The 27,719-nt window shown below is 44.2% G+C and overlaps 1 protein-coding gene across 1 annotated transcript in view; it reads left to right on the forward strand.

The window, feature by feature from the left end:
• Positions 1-27,719, forward strand: part of FBP2 (fructose-bisphosphatase 2) — a 54,863-nt gene that overhangs the window by 9,199 nt on the left and 17,945 nt on the right. Inside the window, exons 4-5 of the mRNA XM_044756824.2 lie at positions 11,578-11,718; positions 15,763-15,900. Of these exons, the coding sequence (XP_044612759.1) occupies positions 11,578-11,718; positions 15,763-15,900 (279 nt within the window). The remainder of the gene's footprint in view (positions 1-11,577; positions 11,719-15,762; positions 15,901-27,719) is intronic.

Consider the following 27,719-nt stretch of genomic DNA (forward strand, 5'->3'; position numbering starts at 1 on the left):
AGAGTCAGAGGACTGTCAAAGGTATCTTGCTCCCTTTATCTCTAAGGAGCAATGCTGAACACCATTTGGGGCAACCCACACTGCTTTCAGCCCTCTGTTGGTAGATTTTCCTTTTTCTTGAAGTAGAGACTTTTCATTTCCAGCAAAGTCATAGATTAGACAACGTGAAAACTCTCCTGCTTCAAAATATCCGGAACTGCTGGGTAAAATATGGCATCCATACCTTTAAATGCACAGCTGAGCTCATTGAAATGAACAAGCAGTAAACACAGGTGAGGGGCAGGGACCAGAATCACAGGAAAGCGAAAACCAGATGCTAAGGAGAAGGACTGATGCTGGCTCTGTCTGACGGAAGGAGCGAGTTGGGGTCTGAATAATTTAAGGGTATGGGTTGTAACACCCCTACAGGGTCAGGAGACCCCCTCCCCCATTATTACAGCTAAGCAAAGCTTGCCCAAAGTCAACTCTTTCATTGACATAAGAACACACAGATAGGGGCCGGCCCCGTGGCTGAGTGGTCCAAGTTCCGCACGCTCCTCTTCGGCAGCCTGGGTTTGCAGGTTCGGATCCCACATGCAGACCTACTCCACTCATCAGCCATGCTGTGGTGGCAACCCACATATATACTAGAGGAAGATTGGTGCGGATGTTATCTCAGGGACCATCGTTCTTAAGCAAAAAGAGGAAGATTGGCAATGGATGTTAGCTCAGGGCAAATCTTCCTCATAAAAAAAAGAGTAGATACATAGACCAATGGAACACAAACGAGCAACTACAAATCAACCCACACATGTACATATGTATGTGTGGCCACCTGGTTATGAAGGGGCAACACTGAAGTTCATGCTACTTCAGTAAAAGATGATCCTTCACTAAATGATGCTGGCCCCAGGGAATCTCTATATGAGAAAGAATGCGCTTGACCCTACACGCCATACCGGAGATTAATTAAGAAAGGTTAGAGACTTAATTGTAACAAGTAAGGCTATAAAACTCCTAGGAAAAAACCACAGGAGAATATCTTCACGTCTTTCTGGAAGGTAAAGATTTCTTAAGGACACAAAAAGCACTAACCATGAAAGGAAAGGCTAATAAATTGGACTTCACTAAAATTAAGAACTTCTGTTCATCAAAGACAACATTAAGAGTGAAAATGCAACCACAGACTGAAGGAAAAGATTTTCAGTATGTATCTCCAACACAGGACTCATATATAAAATAAATAAAGAACTCCTACAAATCAATAAAGAATACCGTCAGTCTAAACAAAGGAATGAGCAAAGGCATTGAATAACTCTTCAAAAAAGAAATTTTCTCCCCAACTGATTAGTAAGCATATGAGAGATGCTCAACATCCTTAGTCATCAGAGAAATGGACATTAAAAGTATAATGAGACATTATTCACCCCACCAGAATGGCTACAATTAAGAAGACTAACCACACCAAGTGTTGATGAAGAAACTAGAATTCTTACACATGGTTGGTGGTAGCAGAAGATGATGCAAACACTTCAGAAAACTTTTGATAGCACCTGCTAATGCCTAGCATATATTTATACACCAAAGCCCAGCAAGTCCACTCCTGGTATGCACCCGGGATACATGAGTGCTTGTGTCTGGCAAATGATTCGTCATAGCCCCAAACTGGAAAAAAAATCCAAATGTATATCAACATTAGAGTGGGTAAATAAATTGTGGTATACTTGTACAACAGAAAACTACGTAGCAATGAAAAAAACCAAACTACTACTACGTGCAACAAGATAGATAAAATCACAAAGATGTAATGTTGAGAAACATAAGGCAGATACAAAAAAACACATGCTTTGTAATTTCATTTATATGAAGTTCCAAAATAGGCAAAGCTAATTATTTTTTGTTTTTTAAGGAAGATTAACCCTGAGCGAACATCTGCTACCAATCCCCCTCTTTTTGCTGAGGAAGACTGGCCCTGAGCTAACATCCGTGCCCATCTTCCTCTACTTTATATGTGGGACGCCTGCCACAACATGGCTTGCCAAGTGTTGTGTAGGTCTGCACCCGGGATCTGAACCGGTGAACCCTGGGGCACCATAGTGGAACGTGTGCACTTAACCGCTGCGCCAGCAGGCTGGCCCCTACTAATTATCTTTTTGCTGTCCAGGTGATAAAGTCCAGAATAGAGGTTACCTTTGGGGGAGTTGATGGTGACTGAGAGAGGGCAGGAGGGAGTTTGCTAGGTTGCTGGAAATGTTCCATAGATTGATCTTGGTGGTTATGTGAGTATATACTATATGTAGGTAAAAATTCATCGAGCTGTAAAATTAAGATTTATGTGCTTTGCTATATGTAAGTTATACCTCAATAAAAAGAAAAATAGTCTACTTTCCCAAACCATCTGCCACCAAATACATTGAGCCTGGAGTAATGGATATTACTAATATGAAGTGGATTTTTGGAGTACTAGGACCATAATGGGGAAAAAGCAAAAATTGAACCTTTCTTTTTTCCATGCACTGAAAGAGATTACAGATGAATTAATGAGTTTGGTGGAGAGGTGGAGGATGAAACCAGAAACAGAAAAGAATCTTTCTCTGATCTTGTCTTGATGTAGGAGAAATTCTGTCTAAACATGAAGACAAGAGAAGAAAATAAAAAGGGTTGTAATGAATAATTTTAATTACCAAAAAACTGCACTGCAAAGAAAAAGACATTGTAAATAAAGTTAAAGGCAGATGACAATCAAGGAAAATATCTGTAACACATATAAGGCATTAATATCTTTTATATGTAAAGAGCTATTAAAATCAACAAGAAGATGAAAACTCTGATACAAAAATAAGCAAAGACATAAAACAGGCAACTTACAAAATAAGAAATAAAGATGATCAATAAACATATAAAAAGTTAGTTATAAAAATGGAAGCTAAAATAAAAAAGATGTCTTTTTTTCACTCTTTTTGAAATCTCAGAATTGTTTTGATATTTAAAAATATTAAGAGACATCAAAAAGATAATAAAGAAATACTATAAATAACTCTACACACATAAACTTGACAACTACATGAAATGGACCAATTCCTCAAAAAGTGTGCTACTATTATTCACCCAATATAAAATAGATCATTTGAATAGCTCTATAACTACTAAGAAAATAGAATTCAAAGAACAAATCTCCAGGCCCAGATGGTTTCACTGGAGAATTATACCAAATGTCTAAAGATTACTTAATCTCTTCCAGAAAAGAGAAGGGGAAGAAACACTTCCCAATTCATTTTATGAAGCTGGTATTAGCCTGATTCCAAAACCAGATGAAGGCAGTTCAGAAAAAGAAAACTACAGACCCATAGTTCTCATGGAGTGATGCAAAATCTTCAACAAAATATTAGCAAATAGAATTCAGCAATACATAAAAAAAAATTATACACCATGAGAAAGTAGGGCATTCCAATGGTGGAAAGCTGGATCAATCTTCAACAATCAATCAATCTAATCTACCACATCAACAGGCTAAAGAAGAAAAATCATATAATCATATTAACTGATGAAGACAAACCATTTGACAAAATTCAACATTCATCCGAAATAAAAAAAACAACTCTCAGAAAACAAGAAATAGAGGGGAAACTTCCCTCAACTTGATAAAGAATATCTACAAAAACCCAACAGCTAACATCACATTTAATGGTGAAAGACTGAATGTTTTTCCTCTAATATCAAGAACAAGACAAAGATGTACAGTCTCACTACTGTTATTCAACATAGTGATGGAAGATCTAGCCAGGGCAGTAAGACAAGAAAAAGAAATAAGAGACATAGAGATTGAAAAGGAAGTAATAAAACTGTCCCTCTTTGCAGATAACATGGTGGTCTATGTAGAAAATCCCAAGGAATCTATAAAAAGCAAAACAAAAAACCAACTTCCTAGAACTGATAAGTGAGTTCAGCAAGGTCACAAGATACAAAATCAATGCACAAAAATCAGTTGAATTTCTATATATTAGTAATAAACACATGGTAACTAAACTTTAAGGTATAATACGATTTATAATAGCTCAAAAAATGGAATAGTGTGAACCTAACAAAACATATACAGTATTTTTATGCTGAAAAGTACAATATGCTGATGAAAGTAACCAAGGAAGCCACAGTGTGTCTTGCATGGAGAGATATACCATGTTCATGGATTGGAAGACTCAGCATAGTAAAAGGGGTCAATTCTCCCCAATCGATATGCACACTTTCTCTCAAAATCTTGGCAAGATTTTTTTGTGGTTATGGACAAGATTATTCTAAAATTTAAGGCAAAGGAGCTAGACTAATTAAAACAATTTTGAAAAAGCATAAAGTGAGAGGAATCAGTCCCAATTTCAAGACTTATCATATCACCACAGTCAACAAGATTGATGTGAACAGAGGGATAGACACGTGATCAATGGAACAGAGTAGAGAACCCGGAAGGGATCTCACAGTTTCTGGCTAACAGATTTTTGACAACATTTCGAAAGCAATTCAATGGAGGAAGGAGTCTTTTTAACAAATGGTGCTGTAGCAGTTGTATATCCACAGGCAAAAAAAAAGAAGAAGAGCCTCAGCCTAAGCTTCATACCTTATACAAAAATCATCTCAAAACAGATTATAGGTTTAAGCATAAAACTTTTACAATAAAGCACAAGAGGAAATTTCCAGGAACTAGGACTTGGCGCAGAGTTCTTAACATGACACCAAAAGCACAATGAATTAAAAAAAAAAAAGAGGGGCCAGCCTGGTGGCGCAGTGGTTAAGTTCACATGTTCCACGTTGGTGTCCTGAAGTCGTCCAGTTCAGATCTTGGGTGTGGACCTACTCGCTGCTTATCAAGCCACGCTGTGGCAGGCGTCCCACATATAAAATAGAGGAAGATGGGCACGGATGTTAGCTCAGGGCCAATCTTCCTCAGCAAAAAGAGGAGGTACATGGTTGTTTGTAGCAGCTTTATTTGTCATAGCTCACAACTGGAAATAACCAAACTGTCCTACGGGAGGTGAAATGTTAAACAAATGCTGACACGTCCACACTTGGAGAACTCCTGAGCAATAAAATGGAAGGAACTATTGATACGCATAACAACTGCGCTGGATCTCAAGGGCATTATGCTGAGCGAAAAAGCCAAGATCCCAAACTGTCTGATCCCATTTATGCAACCTTCTGGAAATGACATGTTTACACTAGAGATGGAGAAGAAATCAGTGTTGGCCAGGGTCAGGGGTAGTGGGGAGGGATAGCACGAGGGAGATGTCTGTGGTGATGGAATGGTTCTGTGTCTTGACGTGGTGGTGGGGATATGAATCTAACATTTGATAAAATGGCACAGAGCTAGACACACACTTGATACAAAGGTCAGTTTCCTGGTTTTGATATTGTACTCTAGGAAAATACATAAAATGTAACTATTGGGGGAAATCGAGTGAAAGGTACACAAGATCTCTCTGTACTATCTGTGCAACTTCCTATGAATCTATAATCATTTTTATTTATTTATTTATTTTTTTGAGGAAGATTAGCCCTGAGCTAACATCTGCCACCAATCCTCCTCTTTTTTTGCTGAGGAAGACTGGCCCTAAGCTAACATCTGTGCCCGTCTTCCTCTACTTTATATGTGGACACCTGCCACAGCATGGCTTGACAAGCAGTGCATAGGTCCACACCTGGGATCCAAACTGGTGAACCCTGGGCCACCAAAGTGGAACATGCAAACTTAATGTCTGTGTCACCGGGCTGGCCCGTATAATTTATTTTAAAATAAAAAGTTAAACATAATTTTAGGAAAAACCTAAACTTTAAACAGTAGAGATTGATTAAATTTAGGGGTTGCAATAGACTATCCAACATGCTCGTGAAAAAGTATATATGCCTGTATACATATGTATGTGTATAAACGTACATGTGTTAATTGAATGCAACAAGCATGGGCCAGATTGCACTAGGTGGTAAGAAAATAGACATGCACAAGACAGTCAGTCCTTGTCACCATGGAGCTTACAGTCTATTTAGTAGGTCAAACATTAAACACACTAGTAAAGTTGCGTTGGAAGCTTCAGAGGGGAAGCACTGGGTGCCATGGCATCGAGTACCTGGAAGACTAAATCTTGAGGTCATGGAAGGCCTCCATGCGGAAGCTGATGTTTCAACTAAGACTTGAAGGCTGAGTTCCTCAGGCAAGGGGCATGAGGAGAAAGGAGAGGGCCATTCTGGCTAGAAAGAAGGGCATAGGCAGAGTGCTGGAGCCCAGGTGCCGGGTGGAATGTTCAAGAAGAAAAAGAAGCTCAGTGTTGCTGCAATGTAGGGCCTGGGTGGGTGGGCATGGAGAATGATGTTGGATGTGACCAGTCAGCCAGCAGGGGCCACATAATGGAAGACCTGGTAAAATGAGTTAAGAATATTGACCGTCAAGGCAGCGGGAAGTCAATACAGGCTTTAAGGAGAGAAGTGACATGGATGCAAGCAGAGCAAGGGTGGAGCAGGGGGACCAGGCAGGAGGCGATGGTCTCCAGGACCAAGTGGTGGTGAGGACGGAGAGGAGGACATGGATCTGTGAAGAGTGGCTGCTGGGACCGACTGACTTAGTGATTGAGTGGAGGTCGTAGGGGAGGGTGAGGAGTATGGTCTGGGAAAGGGAGGGACGGGTAACTCCCAGGCTTCTAGTGGACAGATGATGGCGCCATTTGCTGAGACAGGAGCAATGGGAGAAGAGTGGAGATTTTAGCGGGAGGGTGAGATGGGGCAGATGCATCCCATCTTAGATGTGCTGAGCTTGGGGCGTCTGTGGGATACCTGAGCAGGGATGTCTGATGGGTAGGTGGCTGCAAGGCCAGGCTCTCAGGAGAGTGAAGATGGAGCTCTGGGAGGCATTGGCACCTGTGTGGGGCCTGGAACACTGGTTGTGGATGAGGTTGCTGAGGAGTGTATAGAATGAGAAGAGGAGAGAGCTTTATTAGTTAGGACTCTGATATAAATGGTAGGGATGGATCAGGAAACCCCAAGGCAGGAATATGGCCAGCCTCAGAGAGGGCCTGGGCCAGAGAAGGGTCGGGCCGGGAGAGAGCTTTTTCCCTCACAGTCTCTCATCTTGCTTTCTCGCCACGCAGCTGCTTCATCCCTTCTTCTCTCTGTAGACCAAGTTTTCTCTGATTCTCCGGCCAATTGCAGAAGAAGGATGGTCACCCACAGCTCCCAAGTTGACATCAACCAGAATGTTCTAGCCCCAAATCCAGATTTCTGGAGCAGAGATTGTGATTGGGCCAGTTTGGGTCAGGAATCTATTCCAGACCCCATTCAATTTGTGTGTCTCCCAGCAGCTAAGCGCCCCACTTCGGACAGCGCAGCAATTCAGCAAGTCCATTTTCCAAATGCTTAGATGCCCAAGGGCTGAGGAGGAGCACCAGCCTTTCAGGGGCGGGAAGAAGAGGAGCCGGCAAGAGCAAACGAGAAGGCACGTGTAGAGAGAGGAAGAAGGCCAGGGGAGGTCTCCTGGGCCCGAGTTCAATGTGGGGAGGGGGGCATTTCCCACACGGCACCAAAAAGTTCTTGGATATAGCAGGGTGTCCAAGAATTCAACTCAGTTCTGACACTACTACCCAGAAACAGCATCAGATTCCACAGGTTAAGAGTTCAGTCCTACAAGGCTGCCCTTCTCCCACCACTTCAGATCCCAGTTACAAGCCCAAGCTATCACCTGTGCTTCTAGATCGGGGGCCCCCACAGCCCCCCCTTGCATTTCATTAACTTGCTAGAGTGGCTCACAGAACTCAGAGAAGCAATTACTAGATCACTAGTTTATTATAAAAGGATGTAACTCCGGAACAGCCAGCTGGAAGAGATGCGCAGGGCACAGGATGTGGGAAAGGACGCAGAGCTTCCATGCTCTCTCCAGGTGTGCCATTCTCCCTGCATCTCCACGTGTTCACCAGCCTGGAAGCTCTCCAGGTCCTGAGCTTTTGGATTTTTATGGAGGCTTCATTACTTAGGTATGATTGATTACATCACTGGCCGTGGATGACTGAGTGTGAACCTCCAGCCCCTGGCCCCTCCCTGGATGTTGGGGGGCGGGACTGAAAGTTCAACCCTCTAATCACATGGGTGGCTCCTTGGCAACCACCCCCCATCCTTAGGTGTTTTCCAAAGGTTACCTCATTCACATAACAAAAGACACCTCCATCATTCATTTCATAAGGAAATTCCAAGGGTTTTGGGAGCTGTGACCCAGAAACTGTGGACAAAGACCGAATATATATGAGAGATATGTTTTGGCCATCTGAATGACCAAATATTTATTTCTTATAAATCACAATATCTCAGGCCAGAAAATAAGGAAGTGGATAGAAGCTCAGTAGAGACACATCTCAAAAAGGAGGCAGCAGCCAAGGGATCTGGTGCTCCTGAGAGGTTGGGTAAGAGGAGGATTGGAAAACGTGTGCCTGATTTAGTAGATGGGGTCATCTGGCAGCCTGCAGTGGGGACAAGAGAAGGAAGACAGCCAGTGTAGACAGGTATTCTAGATTCCAAGATCTAGATGAAGACAGAGATAGGGCAATAGATGGAGGGAAGTCTTGGGATCTAGAAAGTATTTTTAGTTATTTTTTAAGGCCAGGGAGTTGTGTGTGTAATTAAAAGCCAGTGAAGCCAGTTGGGGAGGAGTGGTTCTCTTCAAGCCACAGTGCAGGGACCCGAGGACCAAGGAGAGGGCACGATGCAGAGGCCGCAGGATCGTGGCTCGGAGAAAGGAAAGTCTCTGGGCTAGGAGAAATCGGCAGAACAGAACTCCAGTTTCTTACATGGAAAATATGATCTTTCTGATGGCTAGCGAAGGTGTTTCAGAAGCTTCAATGGGGAAGGCCAAAGATTTTGATAAAAACTTAACAGCGACTTTGCCGTCCACTTTTCTGAAGGTTCTTAAGAGATCATGCTTTAGAACAGTGGTTCCCAAGCGTTAGCAGGGGTCAGAAGCACGTGGAAGGCTTGTGAAAACACAGATTTCGGGCCCAGCCCTGAGTCTCTGATTCTCTGTGTCTGGGTGGAGCCTGAGAACATGCATTTCTAACGAGATCTCAGTTGATTCTGACACTGCTGGTCCACTTTGAGAATCACTGCCCTACGGCCTGCTTCTCGGAATCTGCAGTTGCCCTGGGAATCTGGAAATAAAACTAATTTATTAAACACGTGCGGGCCAGCCCCATGGCCGAGTGGTTAAGTTCTTGTGCTCCGCTCTGGCGGCCCAGGATTTCGCCAGTTCGGATCCTGGGCGAGGACATGGTATCGCTCATCAGGCCACGCTGAGGCGGCACCCCACATGCCACAACTGGAAGGACCCACAACTAAAAAAAGTATATACAGCTATGTACCAGAGGGCTTTGGGAGAAAAAGGAAAAATATAATCTTTAAAATAAAAAAAACACGAGCAAGTCGGATAAAGGGGAATTTGTTGCAAAAAAAGTGTTAGAATGAAAGATGGTGAAAGTAAGGAAGAATTATTAAAGAGAACATGCCATTTTTAAAGAAGGATAAGGTTTGGTTTTACAATAAAATTGTTAGGATGTTACTAGCAAAGGGCGAACTGGCCCCATATTCCGTGACAGTTGAGAAGGACTCTGGCTTAGCGTCAAGAGATAGGGGTCCAGTCCCAGCTTTCTCACTCACTGGTTTCAAGATGCTGTGTGAGCACTTTTCTGACCTCCATCTCTTCTCTTTCAAATAAGGCTTAGAGAGCCTTTCCATTGTTTCACAGAAGCATCATGTGAAAGTACTTTGAAAGATATAAAGTCCCATATGAATACAAATTATTATTTTACCCTTAAGAAGCGATTCTTCAGGAGAGTTCATCAGCCTATTTCCAATGTGCATATAATATTTGGGTTCATACTGTTGTTCTGTTTTCTGTTTACATAATCACTAAATGTGTCTTCATAATTTGAAAGGTATTTCTTTCACCTCTGTCACTTTAAGATTCTTTGGAATTTCTGCTTAGCAGGAAATCTCCAGACCTGTGTTTTGGCTAAAGACTCACTGCTGTCTAGAGAGTGTAGTTAAATATCTGAGGTAGCTCTGCCAGAAAACAGACAGTAGAGAAGCAAATGACAGAAGCAGTGAGGCCAAGAATTTCTAATGTAACCCTTGCACACGGAGCACCACAATCGGCAGGTGTGATGGTGTGTGAAGTGAGTTTGGAGCCTCAACATATGTCATACCCATCTACCATAGTCTGTGAAGCTGAATCTATCTGGATCTTTTGATTTGAAAATAGTTGAGTGAAGTCTGTCCACCCATTCACCTTTCCTTCAAAGCTCCTCTCACATTGGCCATCCATGATGATGTTAAAACCACGGAACCAGAGCCCGAGTGTTTGCCAGAATTCTCCCCTCCCTCAAGGGTTCACTGTGTAGTCAGAATCCCAGATGAAGATGGAGAAAGAACTGAGCGTGCCCTCCTCTCCCTCCCCCACCCCAACTCAGCTCCTCACAGTGAAGGCCAAAAGTTTGCTAACCAGTTTTCCAAATTCCTAAGATTTGATTCTCTTGCCTTTAAGAGCTCAAGGAGGTAGGGAGGGAAGGGACCTTCAAGTGATATTGGGAGAAGTGGGTTATGAAATCAAGTTTCAGCTGCAGCTCTGTCCCTCCATCAAGAAGGTTTGCTGTTGGGGCCGGCCCGGTGGCGCTGCGGTTAAGTTTGCACGTTCCGCTTCTCGGCGGCCCGGGGTTCGCTGGTTCGGATCCCGGGTGTGGACATGGCTCCGCTTGGCAAAAAGCCATGCTGTGTCAGGCTTCCCACCTATAAAGTAGAGGAAGGTGGGCATGGATGTTAGCTCAGGGCCAGTCTTCCTCAGCAAAAAGAGGAGGATTAGCAGTAGTTAGCTCAGAGCTAATCTTCCTCAAAAAAAAAAAAAAAAGAAAGAAGGTTTGCTGTTTCTTCCTCAGCCTCCCCACCTTGTCCTGTCTCTCTGAATTCCCACTCACATCAGCACTGTTAGTGCTGCTATGCCAAAGAAAAAGGCTTCCTCAAGAAAACGTTCGGAATTGTAGCCAGGGGTCCTGGAGCAGGGGCAGGGACAAGGTCTTCAAGGGGCAGCAGTTGGAAGAGTGTAGAACTGGGCCGAGCTGCTGAGTTTGACTCCGGCTCCGAAGCTTCGTGGTGTTGGATGAGTTTCCACTCGCTCAGGCTCCCAAGTCCTCACCCGATGCCTGGAGATGATGCAGATAGCTACCTCAGAGCATGCTGCACAAAAGCAGAGCTCAGTGATCTTAGTTGTCGTTATAATGGTTAAGAAGCATGGCTTTTGATTATTAAGGGGGCCTGTGGTTTTAGCATCTTGGAGTGCTTTTCTTGGCAGGATGCAGACAATTGTGTCAAGAAACAGGAAGAAGTCCAAGAATGGCCTTTGTGATGGCTCAGCTAGAGCCATGCATTAACATGGCAGATTGTCTCCTCTAGATGTAGTCGTTGCAGCTGGAAATTCTGAGAACTGCACTTTCTTTAGTGGTTCCAGAAGATCTGAAGTCCAGGCCTCTGACAAAGTGTTCTTTCCACTGACAATAATATGCCATGTTTCTCTTCTCTCTTCTGCAGACCTCAGAGGACGAGCCTTCCGAAAAGGACGCCCTGCAGCCTGGCCGCAACATTGTGGCTGCGGGCTATGCGCTCTATGGTAGTGCGACCCTGGTGGCTCTTTCCACCGGACAAGGAGTGGACCTCTTCATGCTCGACCCAGTAGGTACCCAATATGGCAGCATCGGCACTTGGGACACCATGGGCCTCTCGGTTTTAATTCCAGTCCCCTGGGATAATTTCCTGGTCAACCCTAATACTTGCTTTTGGGGCCAGATTGCCAGAGAGTCTATTTTGGGGAGCCAACACCGTCATCAAAAAACAGTAAGGATCATTGTCCGTGTGAGGGCATTTGAGAGGTTCTACAGGGTCTGTGTGTCAACTCAGTCCCTGTCCTTGAGGAGTATATTATCCAAAAATGCATTGAAACTCTTTGATTTGTGGGAAAACAATGATTTAAGCATCCCAGTGCTTCCAGTATCCAGACAGAAACGAGGATTCTTTGGAGCAGCACCATCCAGCAGAACTTTCTGAGATGATGGATACGTCATCTGTGCTGTGATCTGTGCTGTCCGATACGGCAGCCACCAGCCTCATGTGACTACCGAACACTTGCAATGTGGTTGGTGCGACTGGAAACTGGGTTTTAAAATGTTATTTCATTTTAGTCAACTTAAATATCAGCCACCTGTGACTGGTGGCTACCCTGTTGGACAGCTCAGGTTTGGATGACTTCTGGTATCTGTGTTCTTCCCAGTGGGAGGAGCGACTGGTAGAAAACTGTTTTATTAAGTTCTGTGTGATTCTCCACTCTTTCCACAATGAGAAAATGTTTAGCAGTGGAAGGGAAGAAGCACCAGCTCTGGGTAGATGAGAACCGTGGTGGCACAGTGCAGGCTGAAGAAAGAAAGAACGGGTGAAGACACGGGAGTTCAAAAAGTAAGGCTGAGCCTGCCTGGCAAGTGGCCATCAAAAACGTTCTGGTGAAATTTTGGAAAATAGTTGTAACTTACAGAATTCCTCTTTTGAATGCTGGATGCTTTGTCTATCATTTGTGCACTACTTTGCTAAATATAATCAGGTCCGAGAAAACTCGAATAATTTTGGCCATTTCAAAGTTCCCAGTGTTCAGTGAGTTGAAGGTAATTGTTCAGCGTCTCAGTTTAATGAATTTACAGATGTTTATTGAGCATCTGCTGTGTCCCCAAGCACGTCCTAGGCAGTGGGGGAGCAGACGGCTCAGACAGACGGACGTTCCAGCCGTCGTGGTTCCCACGCTGCTGCCCGTGTGTGAGGGAGGGATGTTCAAGCGCTCGGCACAGATGGGGTTAAAGTAAACTTTGTAGTATGAACACCCAGTAGCTGTTCAAATATAAACTTTCCACATATAAATCCGTCAGATCAAAACCCATTGTCCTGTGAGTCTGCTGTTGCCCTGATTTCTCCTTATTTTCACAGAAGCAGGCAAAACTCCAGAAACACTATGGCTCATAAATATTGCATTCAGACAATAAAACACCCTTTCTTAAATTGTTCTCGAATAATAGCTAACAGTTATACAGCACTTATTAACTGGTGGGGAGGGACCTGCTCTAAGCAATTTACATCAATTAGTGCATTTACACCTCACAGCGGCTGTACGAGGTGGTCCCTCTATTATTCCCATTTTCAGATGAGGAAAGTGAAGCACGGAGAGGGTAAGTAACTTGCCTAAGGTCACGCCAGCAGCCGGTGGAGCCAGGAGTCACGCTCAGACCGTCTTGTGCTTAACCCTAATGCTGGGCTGAAGTTTGAGTAAACTGCTCTTGCCTGCAAGCAGAACATCTCCAAGAACATTCTGACGTAGTTCTAAAGGGTGTAGGGAGGGGCTTTGGCTCAGGGTGCACCTGAAGGGTTCTACAGACACAGCTCATGCTCTCCACCTCAGTCACAACAAGAGGGCCCAGTCTGCACAAAGGCAAGCCCAAGAACTTGTCCACACATCTGATCTCTCCTTATTAGCCTGGAAACCCTTTGGATCACAGCACTCTACTAAAAAGGACATTTGAGCAAAAGCTGGTGTAGAAGCTTGGGGCCTGTTTGGGAGGTTGACTTCAAGTTGAAGGAGCTTATGGCAGCTGTCACAGATGGAAATACCATGGAGGGTGGCCAGCAGGTTTCTCAGGCAGGGCCTTAAGGAACTGTATGCTGTGTGACTTTGCAGGGCTGGTAATTTGATTTTATCAGAGTACACGTTTTGTTCAGGCACAGAGGGACCACCTCATGTGAAGCAACCTCTCAACTGTTAGAGAAACCACAATGTCAAGGCATTCATTTGCAAGCGAGAGTTACTGTTTCTGAGTAACAAGAATCTGGTGCCTGATAATCAGGTCTCTTCTCAGAACATGTGGGAGGCCATATTAATAATCAGCGGTTGTTAGTGATCACACAGCCAGGACAAAGCAGTATATTTTCCAGGTTACGCTAAGACTCCTTGACCATCTCTGTTCCACAATAGAGAACAACTCTCCAGAGGCCTGAGCATCCCCACCCCCAGGCCCAGGGTGAATAAACAAGTGAAAGCTGTTGTTTAGATAACAGTTGTGATAAGCAAGAGAGAAAAGAACCCTGGCTCAGCTAAGCAAAGGATGTTGCTGCATTGATGGGAAAGCTGAGGCCCCAGGCCAGGATGGGTCTAGAGGACCAGGAAACAGGAGTCGCAGGAATGGTCTTGCAGCATGGCCAGTCTGGTCTGGATGCACCCGATTCCATGTCTCTTGCTCAGGTTTCAGATGCCAGGAGGAGTATCTAATTTGCCAGGACAAGTCCAGCTGAGCTTGGGTCAGAGGAGGCTCAGATAGAGTCACCCTAGGCTGCATCCAGTGAGGAGAGTTCACTTTCCAAAGGAAGCTGGGGCGTTTTTAGGAAGTGGAAGCCCATGCCGGGCTGCTCCAAAGCAACGAATGTCCATAGGAAGTTATTAAAGCTCACGACCAGAGGCCATCGAGAGCACACCTATAAGAAGATGTCGGGTTTACCGAGCCAGCGAGCATGCGCTCTAGATGGGCTGTGAGGCTATGCTGAGAGGGGGTTGGGATGGGCCTAGTATACCTCGGGGGCTTTTGCTTGATGATTCTAAGGAGGATTCGAGAAAGAGAGGGCCAGTTCTGGGCTGAGTGTTGTCTAGAAGTGGGTACAGTTAATGATTATACATTTCAGTAATTTTTATCTAGGCGGTGGGAAGATTGAAGTGAGGGTAGAGAGTTATTGGTAGAGAAGTAGTCATCACTTCCGTTCAGCAGAAGAAAGGAACATTTAGCTATTTTTATGGTGGCTGAGTGTCCTTGTCACTGTGTTATTTCAGACATGATCAGCGTGGCCTTGTCTCTGTATTCTGGGAGTGTCGTCTATGTTCATTAGGAAGCTTCTAGTCTTTCTGCCAGCTGTGAGCTGCCATCTTGGGAGATTTTCACTTTCTCAGTTTTCAAAGTTCATCGAACTTAACGGGATAACTGCACGTCCCTGGGGACCGATATCACCAACACTCAGATACGGGGTGCCTGAGAGAAGTCCTGTAGAGAGTGACCATGGCGGCTATAGGGGCAGTGGTCACAACTTTATTAGCAATTCTGAGGATTTCTTTAATTTGTGTCAACTATTCCTTATGCCAAGTGAATATAGTTTCTGAATGAAGAGATTTCTTCTTTTCCCTTCTAAGAGTTGTTGGGGTACCGGCAACTTTTAATGATTTCCAAGATTGAGTCATTAACATAAACAAAATAACTGGACCACAAACTAGTGTCAACCTGTGTCTCCCACCTTAATGACAAATCCCATCCCCAAATTTCCACTCCTTGTTGATGGCCCAGATCTTCCTGAAACATTCAGAATGAAACATTCAGTAGGGGGATAAATACAGCCAGTTTCCTTGTAAATGAGTAGCCTAGCTGACAGTGAAAGTTACAAAGGAAACTTTCCCCTTTACCTTTGAATTATTTTATCTCTTGTTATATTACTGCTTGAGCTTCCTGTGCAGGCTCAGTGTTGTCACGGTTCTTTATACAACTCGTAAAAACACCACTGGACAGGCCGTGGAAGGACTTGGCAGCCTCCTAAGTTCTTCCACAGGTCACGTGTTCTGATGCTCTCTGATCATTGTGGAGTGTGCTGTTGGCTTCTGTTTCCTGGCATCTCTCTTCTTCCTGGTGTTTCTCTTCATCTCCATAGGCTCTTGGTGAATTTGTCCTGGTGGAAAAAGATGTCAAGATTAAAAAGAAAGGAAAGATTTACAGCCTCAATGAGGGCTATGCCAAGTATTTCGATGCAGCCACCACGGAATATGTGCAGAAAAAGAAATTTCCTGAGGTGAGTGAAGAGAGCCTAAGGAAGTAGCTGGGAGAATGTTGTCTCAGTGGGTTCCTGTTTTGGTGGTGGCTTTGGGGGCCTGGCTGAAAGAGGTTGGTGCCACTGTTTATAGCTCTAGTCAGTATGACTAAGGCAGACTCTACCTTTCTTCATAAGCAATCAATATCACTTATAGCTAATCTTTTATATGCTCTAATATGAGGGCCTCCTGTTTATCCCACGTTTTAGGAAGCTTTTTGACTCTCAACGTGATCACCGAGTTCTGGACTTCATGTGGCAACTAACACAGCCCAAACAATCCATTAAGTGTGTCCACCATACAAAGAGAGCCTTTAAGACAGGTATGGGAGCACAGTCAAAGAAGTTCCAGATCAAGTGTGTAAAGTCTGGCTTAAACTGGAAGTGGAGCAAAAACTTGTTTACAAATGGGATCCTCTCTCACCAATTCTGGGGGAGGTCATAAGAGAGCCCCTTTCTCATATGGTGGACAGGTAGTGGGGTGGCGTGCCAGCCTGGCTGCCCTTGAAGCTCCTCATGAACTCCAAGGAAAGAGAGCTTGGGGTTCCATGGGACCAGGTGGCACTCTGTCAACAGGATTCTGGGACCGGGCTTTGCTGCCTCATGTGGGCTCTAGAGGCAGGCTGCCCAATTCGATTCCTGATTTTGATGCTCAAGCTCTCTCAAGTCATAGTCGACAATAGCACTGTCCAGAAGAACTTTCTGACAGGAGAGAAATGTTCTGTATCTGTGCTGTCCAGTATGGTAGCCACTGGTCACATGTGGCTGTTGAAGGCTTGAAATGTGGCTCATCTGTCTGAGGAACAAAAATTGTAATTTTTCTTAATTTTAATTAATTTAAATATACATAGCCGCAGGAGGCTAGTGGCTACCGTATTGGACAGCACAGGCCTAGAAGAAAGGGAAAAAGGTTGGCTATCTGGCCCTGACCTTCTAGTTGTCAACCTAAGGACTGTTACCTTGTGTAGATCCATTCTGCTCAAGTAAGAGTGGGCAGTAACTGAGTGTCCAGGATGCAGGGGTACAAGGCCCAGGTGCCCCCGTGTGGGCGGAGAGGAGAAATGCATGACGGTAAAGAGAAGGCGACTAGGCTAATCCTTCCGGAGTGTGAGCTGTGCTCAAAAGTGAGAAGATGTTTGACAGAAGAAGAATGTGTTCCCTTGTCAGCGGTTATTCTCGCTACAAAAGTGAGAGGTCGCTTTGTTTGCAAGAAAATAACTGTGGAAAAAACTTTGGAAAAGAAAAATGAGGGTGTAACGGCTCAGAGCATGACTCTCAGACCACTCTGTCCCGGTTCGAACCCTGGCTGCCTGCTCTGTAAGACTCGGCAAATAGCTTCATTCTCTGCACTTCCATCTCCTTAACTGTGAAGTGGGGAGGATGACAGCTTCAAATTCAAAGAGTTCTTGTAAGCATTAAGCGAAAAAAAATCTGTGAAAAACACTTAGCACTTAGCACAACGCTCACCATGTTTTAGCCATCATTCCTCTACGAAGGAAGGCCTCTCCGAAGGATGATGTGCTTGGCTCACCATGTTTTAGCCATCATTCCTCTACGAAGGAAGGCCTCTCAGAAGGACGATGTGCTTGGGGAGAGCAAGGAGAGTGAAGCCACTGAATACACTCAATGGCTTCTCCTAGGGCAGTTCTGGGCGCTGAATAGGACCTAGGCTTTAACAGCCAGTTCATTTCCTTTCCTTCCATGGGGAGGGATTAAATGCCCGGGGTGAAGCCTTTGCTGCATGCTGTGTGGACTTGGTTGTAGTTAGAGGCACAAAAAGTAGAGAAAATGCATGTTCTCTCTTTAAAAGAGAGTCCCAATCAAGCCTTGTTTGATTGCAAGTGGAAAAGGGTGCAGCAGCGCAACTGATGCACTGAAGGTTGAGAACAAAATAATAGATCACTTTTAAAAGAGGCCCTATCCCAAAGCATTTCTGAGCAAGAGAGGGGACATTGACACCAAGAGACTGGAGGTATGCCGTCTGCCCTGGAACAGCGTGTGTGTGTGTGTGTGTGTGTGTGTATTTTAGGGGGGGGGCAGGGTGGTGGTCCAGCTGAATGGTGTTGCCCATTTCCAGGTGTCTATAGTCAGCAGTTCTCAGTGAGGGAAATTTCCAGGAACCTGTGAGAGCCTCAATTCTGGGAATCTGCCAGGCCCAGAGGGCCCCAAGCAAGACCACGTCAGTGAAGGAGGCCTTTCCCGTCTCCCCCCTGCCCAGCTCCAGCCCTGAGGGACCTGCAGCTGCCTCAGGGGGAGCAGGGGAGAAGGGATATTGGGGGGCCGAGAAGTAGGAAAGTTCATAATGACTCCCTTACCCACCCCACTTTGTAGCCTGAAGCAACTCTGAGTTGGTGATGGGGAGAAGTTTTAACTGTAAACGAAATTGGGAGGTTTGGTGATTAACTTGGACTAGATATTTTAAGTTTTTAAAAATTAACTTTGTAATTGTGAAATAATCTTAGTTTAGGGGAAAGTTGCAAAGATAGGACAGAGAATTCTCATATACCCTTCATCCAGCTTCTCCCATTGTTAGATTACTTTGATATATTTGTCAAAACTAAGAAACTTGGAGCTGGCCTGGTGGCATGGTGGTTAAAGATTACACACTTTGCTTCAGTGGCCCACGGTTCGTGGGTTCGGATCCCGGGTGTGGACCTGCATACCACTCATCAAGCCGTGCTCTGGTGGTGTTCCACATACAAAATAGAGGAAGATTGGCACAGGTGTTAGCTCAGGGCCAATCTTCCTCACCAAAAAACCCCCCAAAATCAAAAAACACTAAGAGACTGAGATTGGTACATGACTAATAACTAACCTCCAGATTCTGTTGGGATTTCGCCAGCTCTTCCAATGCGTCCTCTTCCAGCTGCAGGATTGAATCCAGTTCTCCATGGCGTTTTGTTGTCAGGTCTGCCCGGTCTCCTCTGGTCTGCAGCAGTTTCTCATTCTTTCCTTACTTTTCATGACCTTAACAGTCTTGAGACATACTGGCTAGGTGTCTTGCAGAATCTCCCCCAATCTGGGCTTGGGGATGTTTTTCTCATGATTAGCTTGGGTTATGGGGACATTTTAATTTTTGAACTGACATTGTCTTTGAGTCTAAAAGAGACTGGAGGTTTTTTCTTTTACTCAGATCAGAGGGGCGTGCCTGAGGTTTCATCCAAGGATCAAAGAAGGATTCTCCTGATTGGGAGATGAGGGAATGAAAAAAGTTATTTTCTGCTTGACTTTTTGGAGTCTTATTCTGTTATACTGGTAACAAGAGCCAGTTCCAACTGGCTTAAGCACAAAGGGACTTTATTGGAAAGATATTGGGGTATTGCAGGAAGCCAAGGGCAGGAACTCAAAACTACTCTCTCTTTATTGCCCCTCTCTCTCTCCATCTGTCTCTTCCTTCTGCCCTTTCTTTCTGCAGGCTGGCTTTCCCTGTTAGGCACAGAGCCAAACATGACTGGCTTAGGGCTCCCCAAATGACATCTCTCAGTTTGAGGAACCAGCCAATACTGACCACCAAACCAAGCATTCCCAGAAGAGAGAGTCAATCCAATAGGTCAGGTCCATCCTGAGGCAGGAGATGTCCCTTAGTCCAGCCAGCTGGAAGCGGGGCGTAGAGTCCCACCCGACAAAGGTGGCATCCAGAGAGTCCACTGGGACAGGAGTAGAAGTTCTCACAAAACAGCGACGTGACAGGGCAGACACCCTCCCACCAAAGGTATTTAATATACTTAAAAGTTGACGTGATAAAAATATTCACCATTAATTGGTCCCTGTCGTTATTTTGTATCAGGTCCTAAGTTAACTAGTTTATACACATTGGCTCATTTAGTTTTCGCAAAAATCCAATATTATTATTCCTGTTTTCACAATAACAAAATCAAGTGACAGAGCAGTTCAACAGTTTGTTCAAGGTCTTAGCCCTAGTGAGCAGCAGATGCTGGCTCGCTGTCCAGGTCTGTGTTTTGACTGTTAATGAGTCGATACGTGGAAAAGCTGGATCATGAGGAAAACTGGTTCGTGTAAGTAGAAAGAATAAGGGAATTGTCTCAGAAGAGATTGGACCAGAGAAATTCCTTGTGGGATCAGTCAGGTTCGGATGGGAAGAGAGAAAGAAAGGGAACGCTGGGAGAGAACAATGATTGGCTTGCATTCTTCAGTACCGGAGTGGCCCCAGACGCAGGCTACAGCCAGTTCTCAACTTCAAAGAATTTATAGTGTTAGGAATTGTTAGTGATGGTGTCTTCTTAAAAGCATATTACTAATACAAATTTTTGCTTATATTTAGACAATATTGCTAGCAGAAAAATTACACAAGTGTGTTAGTTATCTATTGTTGTGTTAACAAATTACCCCCAAATTAGAAAGTTTAAACAAGAAATAGTCTTGTCTCACAGTTTCCGTGCATGAGGACCAGAAGCAGTGTGGCTGGGTGCAGCTGGCTCGGGCGCTCTAGTGAGATGGCGTTCCAGACAGCGGCTGGCACTGCAGTCCTGCAAAGGCTTGACTGGGACTGGAGGCCTTGCTGCCTACCTCAGTCACGTGGCTGTTCGCAGGTGACTTATTTCTTACTGGCTGTGGTGTGGAGCCTTGGTTCCTCACCATGTGGGCCTCTCCTCAGGGAATGGCAGCTGGCTTCCCCCAGAGAGAGTGATCCTAGAGAGAGAGAGAGAGAGACAGAAAGAGACAGGGAACAAGACCATGAATGACCAATTCATGGCACCATTCAGTGCCTTTCATAAGCTAATCCCGGAAGTGATTTACTGTCTCTCCTGCCGTATTCTTTTTTTTTTTTTGAGGAAGATTAGCCCTGAGCTAACTGCTGCCAATCCTCCTCTTTTTGCTGAGGAAGACTGGCCCTGAGTTAACATCCGTGCCCATCTTCCTCTACTTTATATGTGGGATGCATACCACAGCATGGTGTGCCAAGTGGTGCCATGTCCACACCCGAGATCCAAACCAGGGAACCCTGGGCAGAACGTGCGCATTTAACCACTGTGCCTCCAGGCCACCCCCATCCTAAAGAGTTTTATAAGGGGCTGGCCCTGGGGCCAAGTGGTTAAGTTCACGTGCTCCACTTCTGCGGCCCAGGGTTTCACTGGTTCAGATCCTGGGCTGGGATCTGGCACTGCTCATCAGGCCATGTTGAGGTGGTGTCCCACATGACACAACTAGAAGGACCTACAACTAAAATATACAACTATGTACTTGGGGAATTTTGGGAGAAAAAGCAATAAAAAAAAAAGAAGATTGGCAACAGTTGTTAGCTCAGGTGCCAATCTTTAAAAAAAAAAAAAAAACTGGGCCGGCCCGGTGGCACAGCGGTTAAGCTCGCACATTCCACTTCAGTGGCCCGCGGTTCACCGGTTCGGACTCTGGGTGCGGACATGGCACTGCTTGGCAAACACCATGCTGTGGTAGGCGTCCCACGTATAAAGTAGAGGAAGATGGGCATGGATGTTAGCACAGGGCCAGTCTTCCTCAGCAAAAAGAGGAGGATTGGCGGTAGTTAGCTCAGGGATAACCTTCCTCAAAAAAAAAAAAAAGAGTTTTATAGTGAGCAACAGGGTAAATTAAAATTAGTAACAGACCATCATTTATTACTGAAACAGCCGATATTTTCACCAACTAATGAATGGATAAATAATTTGCAGTACGTTCGTCAAATGGAGTAATGCTCAGCAATAAAAAAGAGACAAACTGTTGACATATGCAACATGGATGAGTCTCAAAGCATCATGCTAAATGAAAGAAGCCAGGCGTGAAAGGCTGCATACCATACGGTTTTATTTATATGACATCCTGGAAAGGAAAACTAGGGACAGAAAGCAGATCAGGGGTTGCAAAGGGCTGGGCGTGCGGGGAGCGGACCCACTTCAAAGGGCCTCAGATGGACTTTGGTAGAATAGAAATGGTCCGTTTCTTGTGGAGAAATGTTCTGTATCTATTGTGGTGGTAGTTACATGGCTGTATATATTGTCAAAACTTACCAAATTGTACAATTAAAAAGAGTCAACTTTATTGTATGAAAACTATACTTGTATAATTTAAAAGGTATTTAAAACATTTTTAAGGACTTTCGTAGATTCATAGACATCTTAGTAGCATTAACTCTGATTTTTCTCTAAATATTATGTGTTCATCTGAGACTTCTGTGGAGAAACTACCCCTTGAAGTTGTAGATGGACGATCATATACTCTGTCTGTGTTAGCTCTGTCTGCTTGTTGACATTTGTTTGCTTGTCGTTCAGTTCCAAGTAATAGAAACCAATTTCAATTAAGCAAAATAGTTGTCCAGATGTCTCCCAGAGCTGAAGGGCAGGACTTACCAAGGGCCATGAGCTGGACCTGAAAGATGTCAGCACTTCTCTCTTTCTGACACTGCTTGTCCCTGTGTGCCCTCGTTCCTTGCCAATGCTGGCTGTGATAAAATGGCTCCTCACTCCCGAGTTTGCCCCATGTCGTGACGGGTAGCGGAGGTCGCTATTTCAATTGCAACTCCTGATAGAGTATCTGTCCAGGTTGGAATCAGGTGTTCATTCCTGGTCTAAGCAGTGTGGCCAGGTGGGGGAGGCCTGTAATTGAAACATGGCCTTCTTATTTTAGCTCACGGGTCTTTGTGTAGGCAGTCACTTATAAAAGTCTACCACTTCACCTGATATTTAAACATCTTTTTTTACTTGAAGTATAATTGACATACAATATTATATTAGTTTCAGGTGTATAACATAGTGATTTGAAATTTTTATACATTATGAAATGATCAGCATGCTGTCCAGCTACCATCTGTTGCATACAACATTATTACCATATTATTGCCTATATTCCCTATGCCGTTCATTACATTCCTATGACTTATTCATTTTATAACTAGAAGTTGATCTCTCTCTCTCTCTCTCTCTCACATCTTTATCCATTCACCTGCTGATGGACACTTAGCTTGCTTCCATCTCTTGACCATTGTCATTGTATGCTGCCCTGAACATTGGGATGCATATATCTTTTTGAATTAGTATTTTTTTCTTCAGATAAATACACAGAAGTGGAATTGCTGGATCATATGGTACTTTTCTTTTTAATTTTTTGAGGAACCGCAAAAGATTTTCCATAATGGTTGTACCGATTTATATTCCCATCAGCAGTGCACAAGAGTTCCCCTTTCTCCACATCCTTACCAATGCTTGTTATTTCTTGCCTTTTTGATGATAGCCATTCTGACAGGTGTGAAGTGATATCTCATTGTGGTTTTGATTTGCATTTCCCTGATGATTAGTGATGCTGAGCATCTTTTCATGTGCCTGTTGGCCATCTGTATGTCTTCTTTAGGAAAATCTCTATTCAGGTCCTCTGTCGATTTTTTAATTAGATTGTTTCTTTTGATATTGAGTAGTATGAATTCTTTAAATATTTTTAGATATCAACCCCTTATAAAATATATCATTTGCAAATATCTTCTCCCGTTCTGTGGGTTACCTGTTTGTTGTGTTGATGGTTTTCTTCACTGTGCAGAAGCTTTTTAGTTTGATATAGTCCCGTTTGTTTATTTTTGCTTTTGTTGTCCTTGTCTGAGGAGACGTATCTGAAAAAATATTGCTCAGACTGATGTCGAAGAGCTTACTGCCAGTTTTCTTCTAGGAGTTTTATGGTTTCAGGCCTTACATTGAAGTCTTTAATCCATTTTGAGTTGATTTTTGTCTATGGTGTAAGATAGGGGTCCAGTATCATTATTTTGCACGTGGCTGACCGGTTTTCCCAACACCATTTACTGAAGAGACTGTCTTTTCCACATTGTTGTAAATTAACTGACCATATACGCATGGGTTTGTTTTGGGGCTCTCTGTTCTGTTCCATTGATCTGTGTGTCTGTTTTTGTGCCAGTGCCACACTGTTTTGATTACTATAGCTTTGTGTATAGTTTGAAATCAGAGATAAACATCTTTAAGTTTATCACTTAGGACTGGGCTGAGATACACAACCAGTAATATCTATGAAAAAGATTTTCAGAAGAGTCCTAATTTTAATGTCTGTAAACCCTTCTGTGAAGTGTGCATATTAACTTTCAGGTTAAAATCCATCTATTTGCCCAAATCTCGTATATTAAGGAATATGCATACTTAGAATAAAGAGATTTCTATTACACACACACATACTCCATCTAGTCCACAAGCTTTTACTAAGTTTTATGAAGCATTAGGTACTGTGCTAGGTGCTGGGGATAGAAAGACACTAAAAACCCGGGATTGATTTTCCTTCTTTAAATTTAAAGAAGTTATGAAAGGCCTGTAGCTCATGCTTCTCAGCTTTTGCATCCATTCAAACTCAAATATGGGTAATCTAAGAGGATACTGAGACTGTGGGTGATAAGGAAATAGAAAGGCGTCTTTGATTTGTGGTAACCATGTGTAACTATTAGGCCTGTGATGGTCACGTCCTAAGCCAATGAGCATAATGAGTACATTATTGAAACAAGGGTGGGATAAAGCAGTTTGTAGATTGGGTATAGAACTAGGGTCACAAATTCAGCTGCCTTCAGGGACTAAGCAGATAAGATAAAAGTATGAAGTGGGCAAAGCTTAAGACAATAGGGAGTTGTGAGGATTGTGGCATCTGGAGGGTGTCCCATAAATGAGTCCACATTCTATGACAGCAACAGCAGCAAGAACACCACCACTAACACCATTTCTGTGGGCCAAATTGAGCCTACAGGCTGCCAGTTTGAGGCTCCCAAATGGAAATGTTGTACAACGTGACCAGACCAGGCTGGTTCTGTTGGCCTCAGTCAAAGGGAACACCAGACAATTGTTTCTGACCAACTATCCACATCGAGGGCACTGCCATTAACCGCTGAGTTCATTCAGTCTGTCCAAACGCCGGTGCTTTGCCATACCTGGGGTGACAGGGTGGATTAGAAGTGCATTAGATTAAGTGTGTTTGAGAGCTAACAGTGCACGTGTGTAATAGGTTACAGTTCATTTTCCTAAGTCGTAGGCTAGTTGCTAAGTTCAGAGCAGCAGAACGTAAACTTCCTGTCTGATTGGATGATTCAACATTTTCTTGATGAAGACAAGTCATTCTTCCTTCTTGAACATTTGCCCTATTGGGAAAAATCGAGAATTTTTCTTCAAAGCTTTTGAAAAAACCTAGATTTCTGCTTTCTTACTATCTCACTTTGATCGGGTTGCCTACAAGAGTCAGTCAGTACCACTTCTCCAGGTTCGGTGTTTCTTTCCTAAACCTGCTTATTTTCCTAATGTAAACTTATCTGACTGTGGAAATGACGCCAAAGAGCCTCGTGATCAAAGAAACCTTATTCAACACCACAGACAAGGGGATGTTTTGATTTTTTTATAACACCAGTCATCTGACTTCCTGTCAGCTCTTTGTTCATTTCCTCTGTTGAGTATGCTCTTCAGTTCACACATCATCAGCTCTGAAATTCCAATGTGTAATGTATGATTTTTGTAGCTTGGAGTCTGCATGATATCTTTCTCCTGTCTAATCTCTCCACATACAGTTCTTAAAATGTCTGTCCCCCTCTGGTGTACTAAAGACCCTTATTGGGGTCCATATTCCTACCTCGGCTCCCTTAGGTGTCACCTTCAGAGTGGTGTCATAGAGTGGCGTCGATTTGCAGCCACATACTCCAGTGGCTTTCTCCATCATTCTTCCTTCTCTCACATTCTTCTGGTTTGATGGGATCTACATGGTCCTTCTGCTTTGACGAGCTCTCCTCCACCCTGGGAATGCCACCAAGGATAGAAGGGCCCTGGGGAAAAGTCCCTTGGCCTCCTTTGACTCATGACTTAAGCTCAAGGGGCAGAGGGAACACCTGAAGGCTCAGGTGTAGTCCAGCCTAAACCACAGGGCAGGAGACCAAAGAGGGATTGGGCAAGGCAGGGCTGGGTGCAGAGTGTGGGCTGATCTCCGGCTCCCTGCACCTTGGAGCCTGGGGGTCTGAACGATATGGCCATCCTTGTCAGAGTGAGTAGGAGATTCAGAAATTGGCTGTTCTGGGGCCAGCCCCGTGGCCAAGTGGTTAAGTTCGAGCACTCGGCTTCATCGGCCCAGGGTTTCGCCAGTTCGGATCCTGGGCGCGGACATGGCACTGCTCATCAGGCCATGCTGAGGCGACGTCCCACATGCCACAACTAGAAGGACCTATGACTAAAATATACAACTATATACTGGGGTGCTTTGGGGAGAAAAAGGAAAAATAAAATCTTTAAAAAAAAAAGAAAAGAAATTGGCTGTTCTGGGACCATATTTAGCATGATCAACAGAGAGCTTCTCGTCCATTCTGAATAAAGGTGGTCAGGGGTATGATGGCCAAGGACTGGGTCCCAGAGAAAAATTGCTCTGAAATCTAGACACCCCTTCCCTTCGCAACCTGTACCTCACTGTGGACTGCAGAGGCCCACTGCCCTCCGCCCACGAATAACTGAAAACATAAATTTGTTTCCCTAAGGTCCTCCAAATTTCTTCTGCAGAAAATCAAAAATCTGCCAAGGAAAAACAATGTCAATGAAAAAATTCTGAGCATTGTTTTTATTTCTTTGCTCCATTCTGTACTTTCTATTTTAAATTTTAAATTTCTAATACCAGAAGATCTAGAAATGGAAGTTGGCCAACTTTGCCCCCATGTTTCTCACTTAAAGAAAAAGTTCAGGGGCCACCCCCTGGTCGAGTGGTTAAGTTCTCGCACTCCGCTTCGGTGGCCCAGGGTTTCGCTGGTTCCGATCCTGGGCGCAGACATGGCACTGCTTGTCAGGCCACGCTGAGGCAGCGTCCCACATGCCACAACTAGAAGGACCCACAACTGGAATATACAGCTATGTACTGGGGGGCTTTGGGGAGAAGAAAAAAAAGAAGAAGATTGGCAACAGTTGTTAGGTCAGGTGCCAATCTTTAAAAAAAAAAAGAAAAAGAAAAAGTTCAAAGAAACTTCTTTTAACTTCTCAGCTACCTCTGCTGATGAAGCTGCAGTGTTGGGGCTGGCCCACCTTGGCAGGTACAGACAGGCCATTTCCTTCCCCAACAAACATGCTGTGCAGACCTGCGCACACTGCGGAAGTGTTTGCTGGCGCATAGGTGGGTCAGTGGTGTCGTCTTTGTACAACAAAGGACTGTTTCCGGTTGTCACGTATGAGATGCCTCTGTGACCTTTAGAAAACTGGTGTAGTGATTGTCATAAAAAGGAGTGCTGGCCAATATTAGCATTGGCTCAGCTTGGATTGGATTCAGTTCCCTCTGGCCAGGAGACAGCCCTCCGCATCCGCCAGTGCCTGGAACCACCCCTGCCTCCAGGAAGCAACGGGAGAGACAGAACCTGCTGCAAAGGACCTTCTGTGCTTGCTTCTCCCTCTGGGCCACTGCTCCTCCTCCCCACCAGCAGTTGCGTGATCCTCTAGGAAAGACAGTGTTAGAGTTTCTGTGGGTATTTATTTCTCATTGCATTCTTTTAAATGCATGTTTTGGGTGAATTTTATAGTGTACCTAAATTCATGGGTGTAGTTTATAAGTAGAGCTAATGTTTAACATGTACGTGTGTGTGCCTAAGCTGGTTTCGGCTGGCTGAGACCACTGCCCTGGAGCTCCAGGTTTTCTTTTCAATTCTGTGAAAGGGAAAACGTTTCTAAAATCAGGCACTCACCTCCTCCTTCCCTTCTCTACCTCTTGCCATGAATTTCATCCTTCCTGGCCCCTAATAGTCTATTTCAATGTTAAGAAGTGTGACTGTAAATTACTGTGGAGTCGCGTTGCATTATTTGATCAGTTTATTGTGTACGTATTTTGCGGGGTAGTGTTGT

This window comes from Equus asinus, chromosome 23 (genome assembly GCF_041296235.1).
Source record: "Equus asinus isolate D_3611 breed Donkey chromosome 23, EquAss-T2T_v2, whole genome shotgun sequence".
Classification (NCBI taxonomy): Eukaryota; Metazoa; Chordata; class Mammalia; order Perissodactyla; family Equidae; genus Equus; species Equus asinus.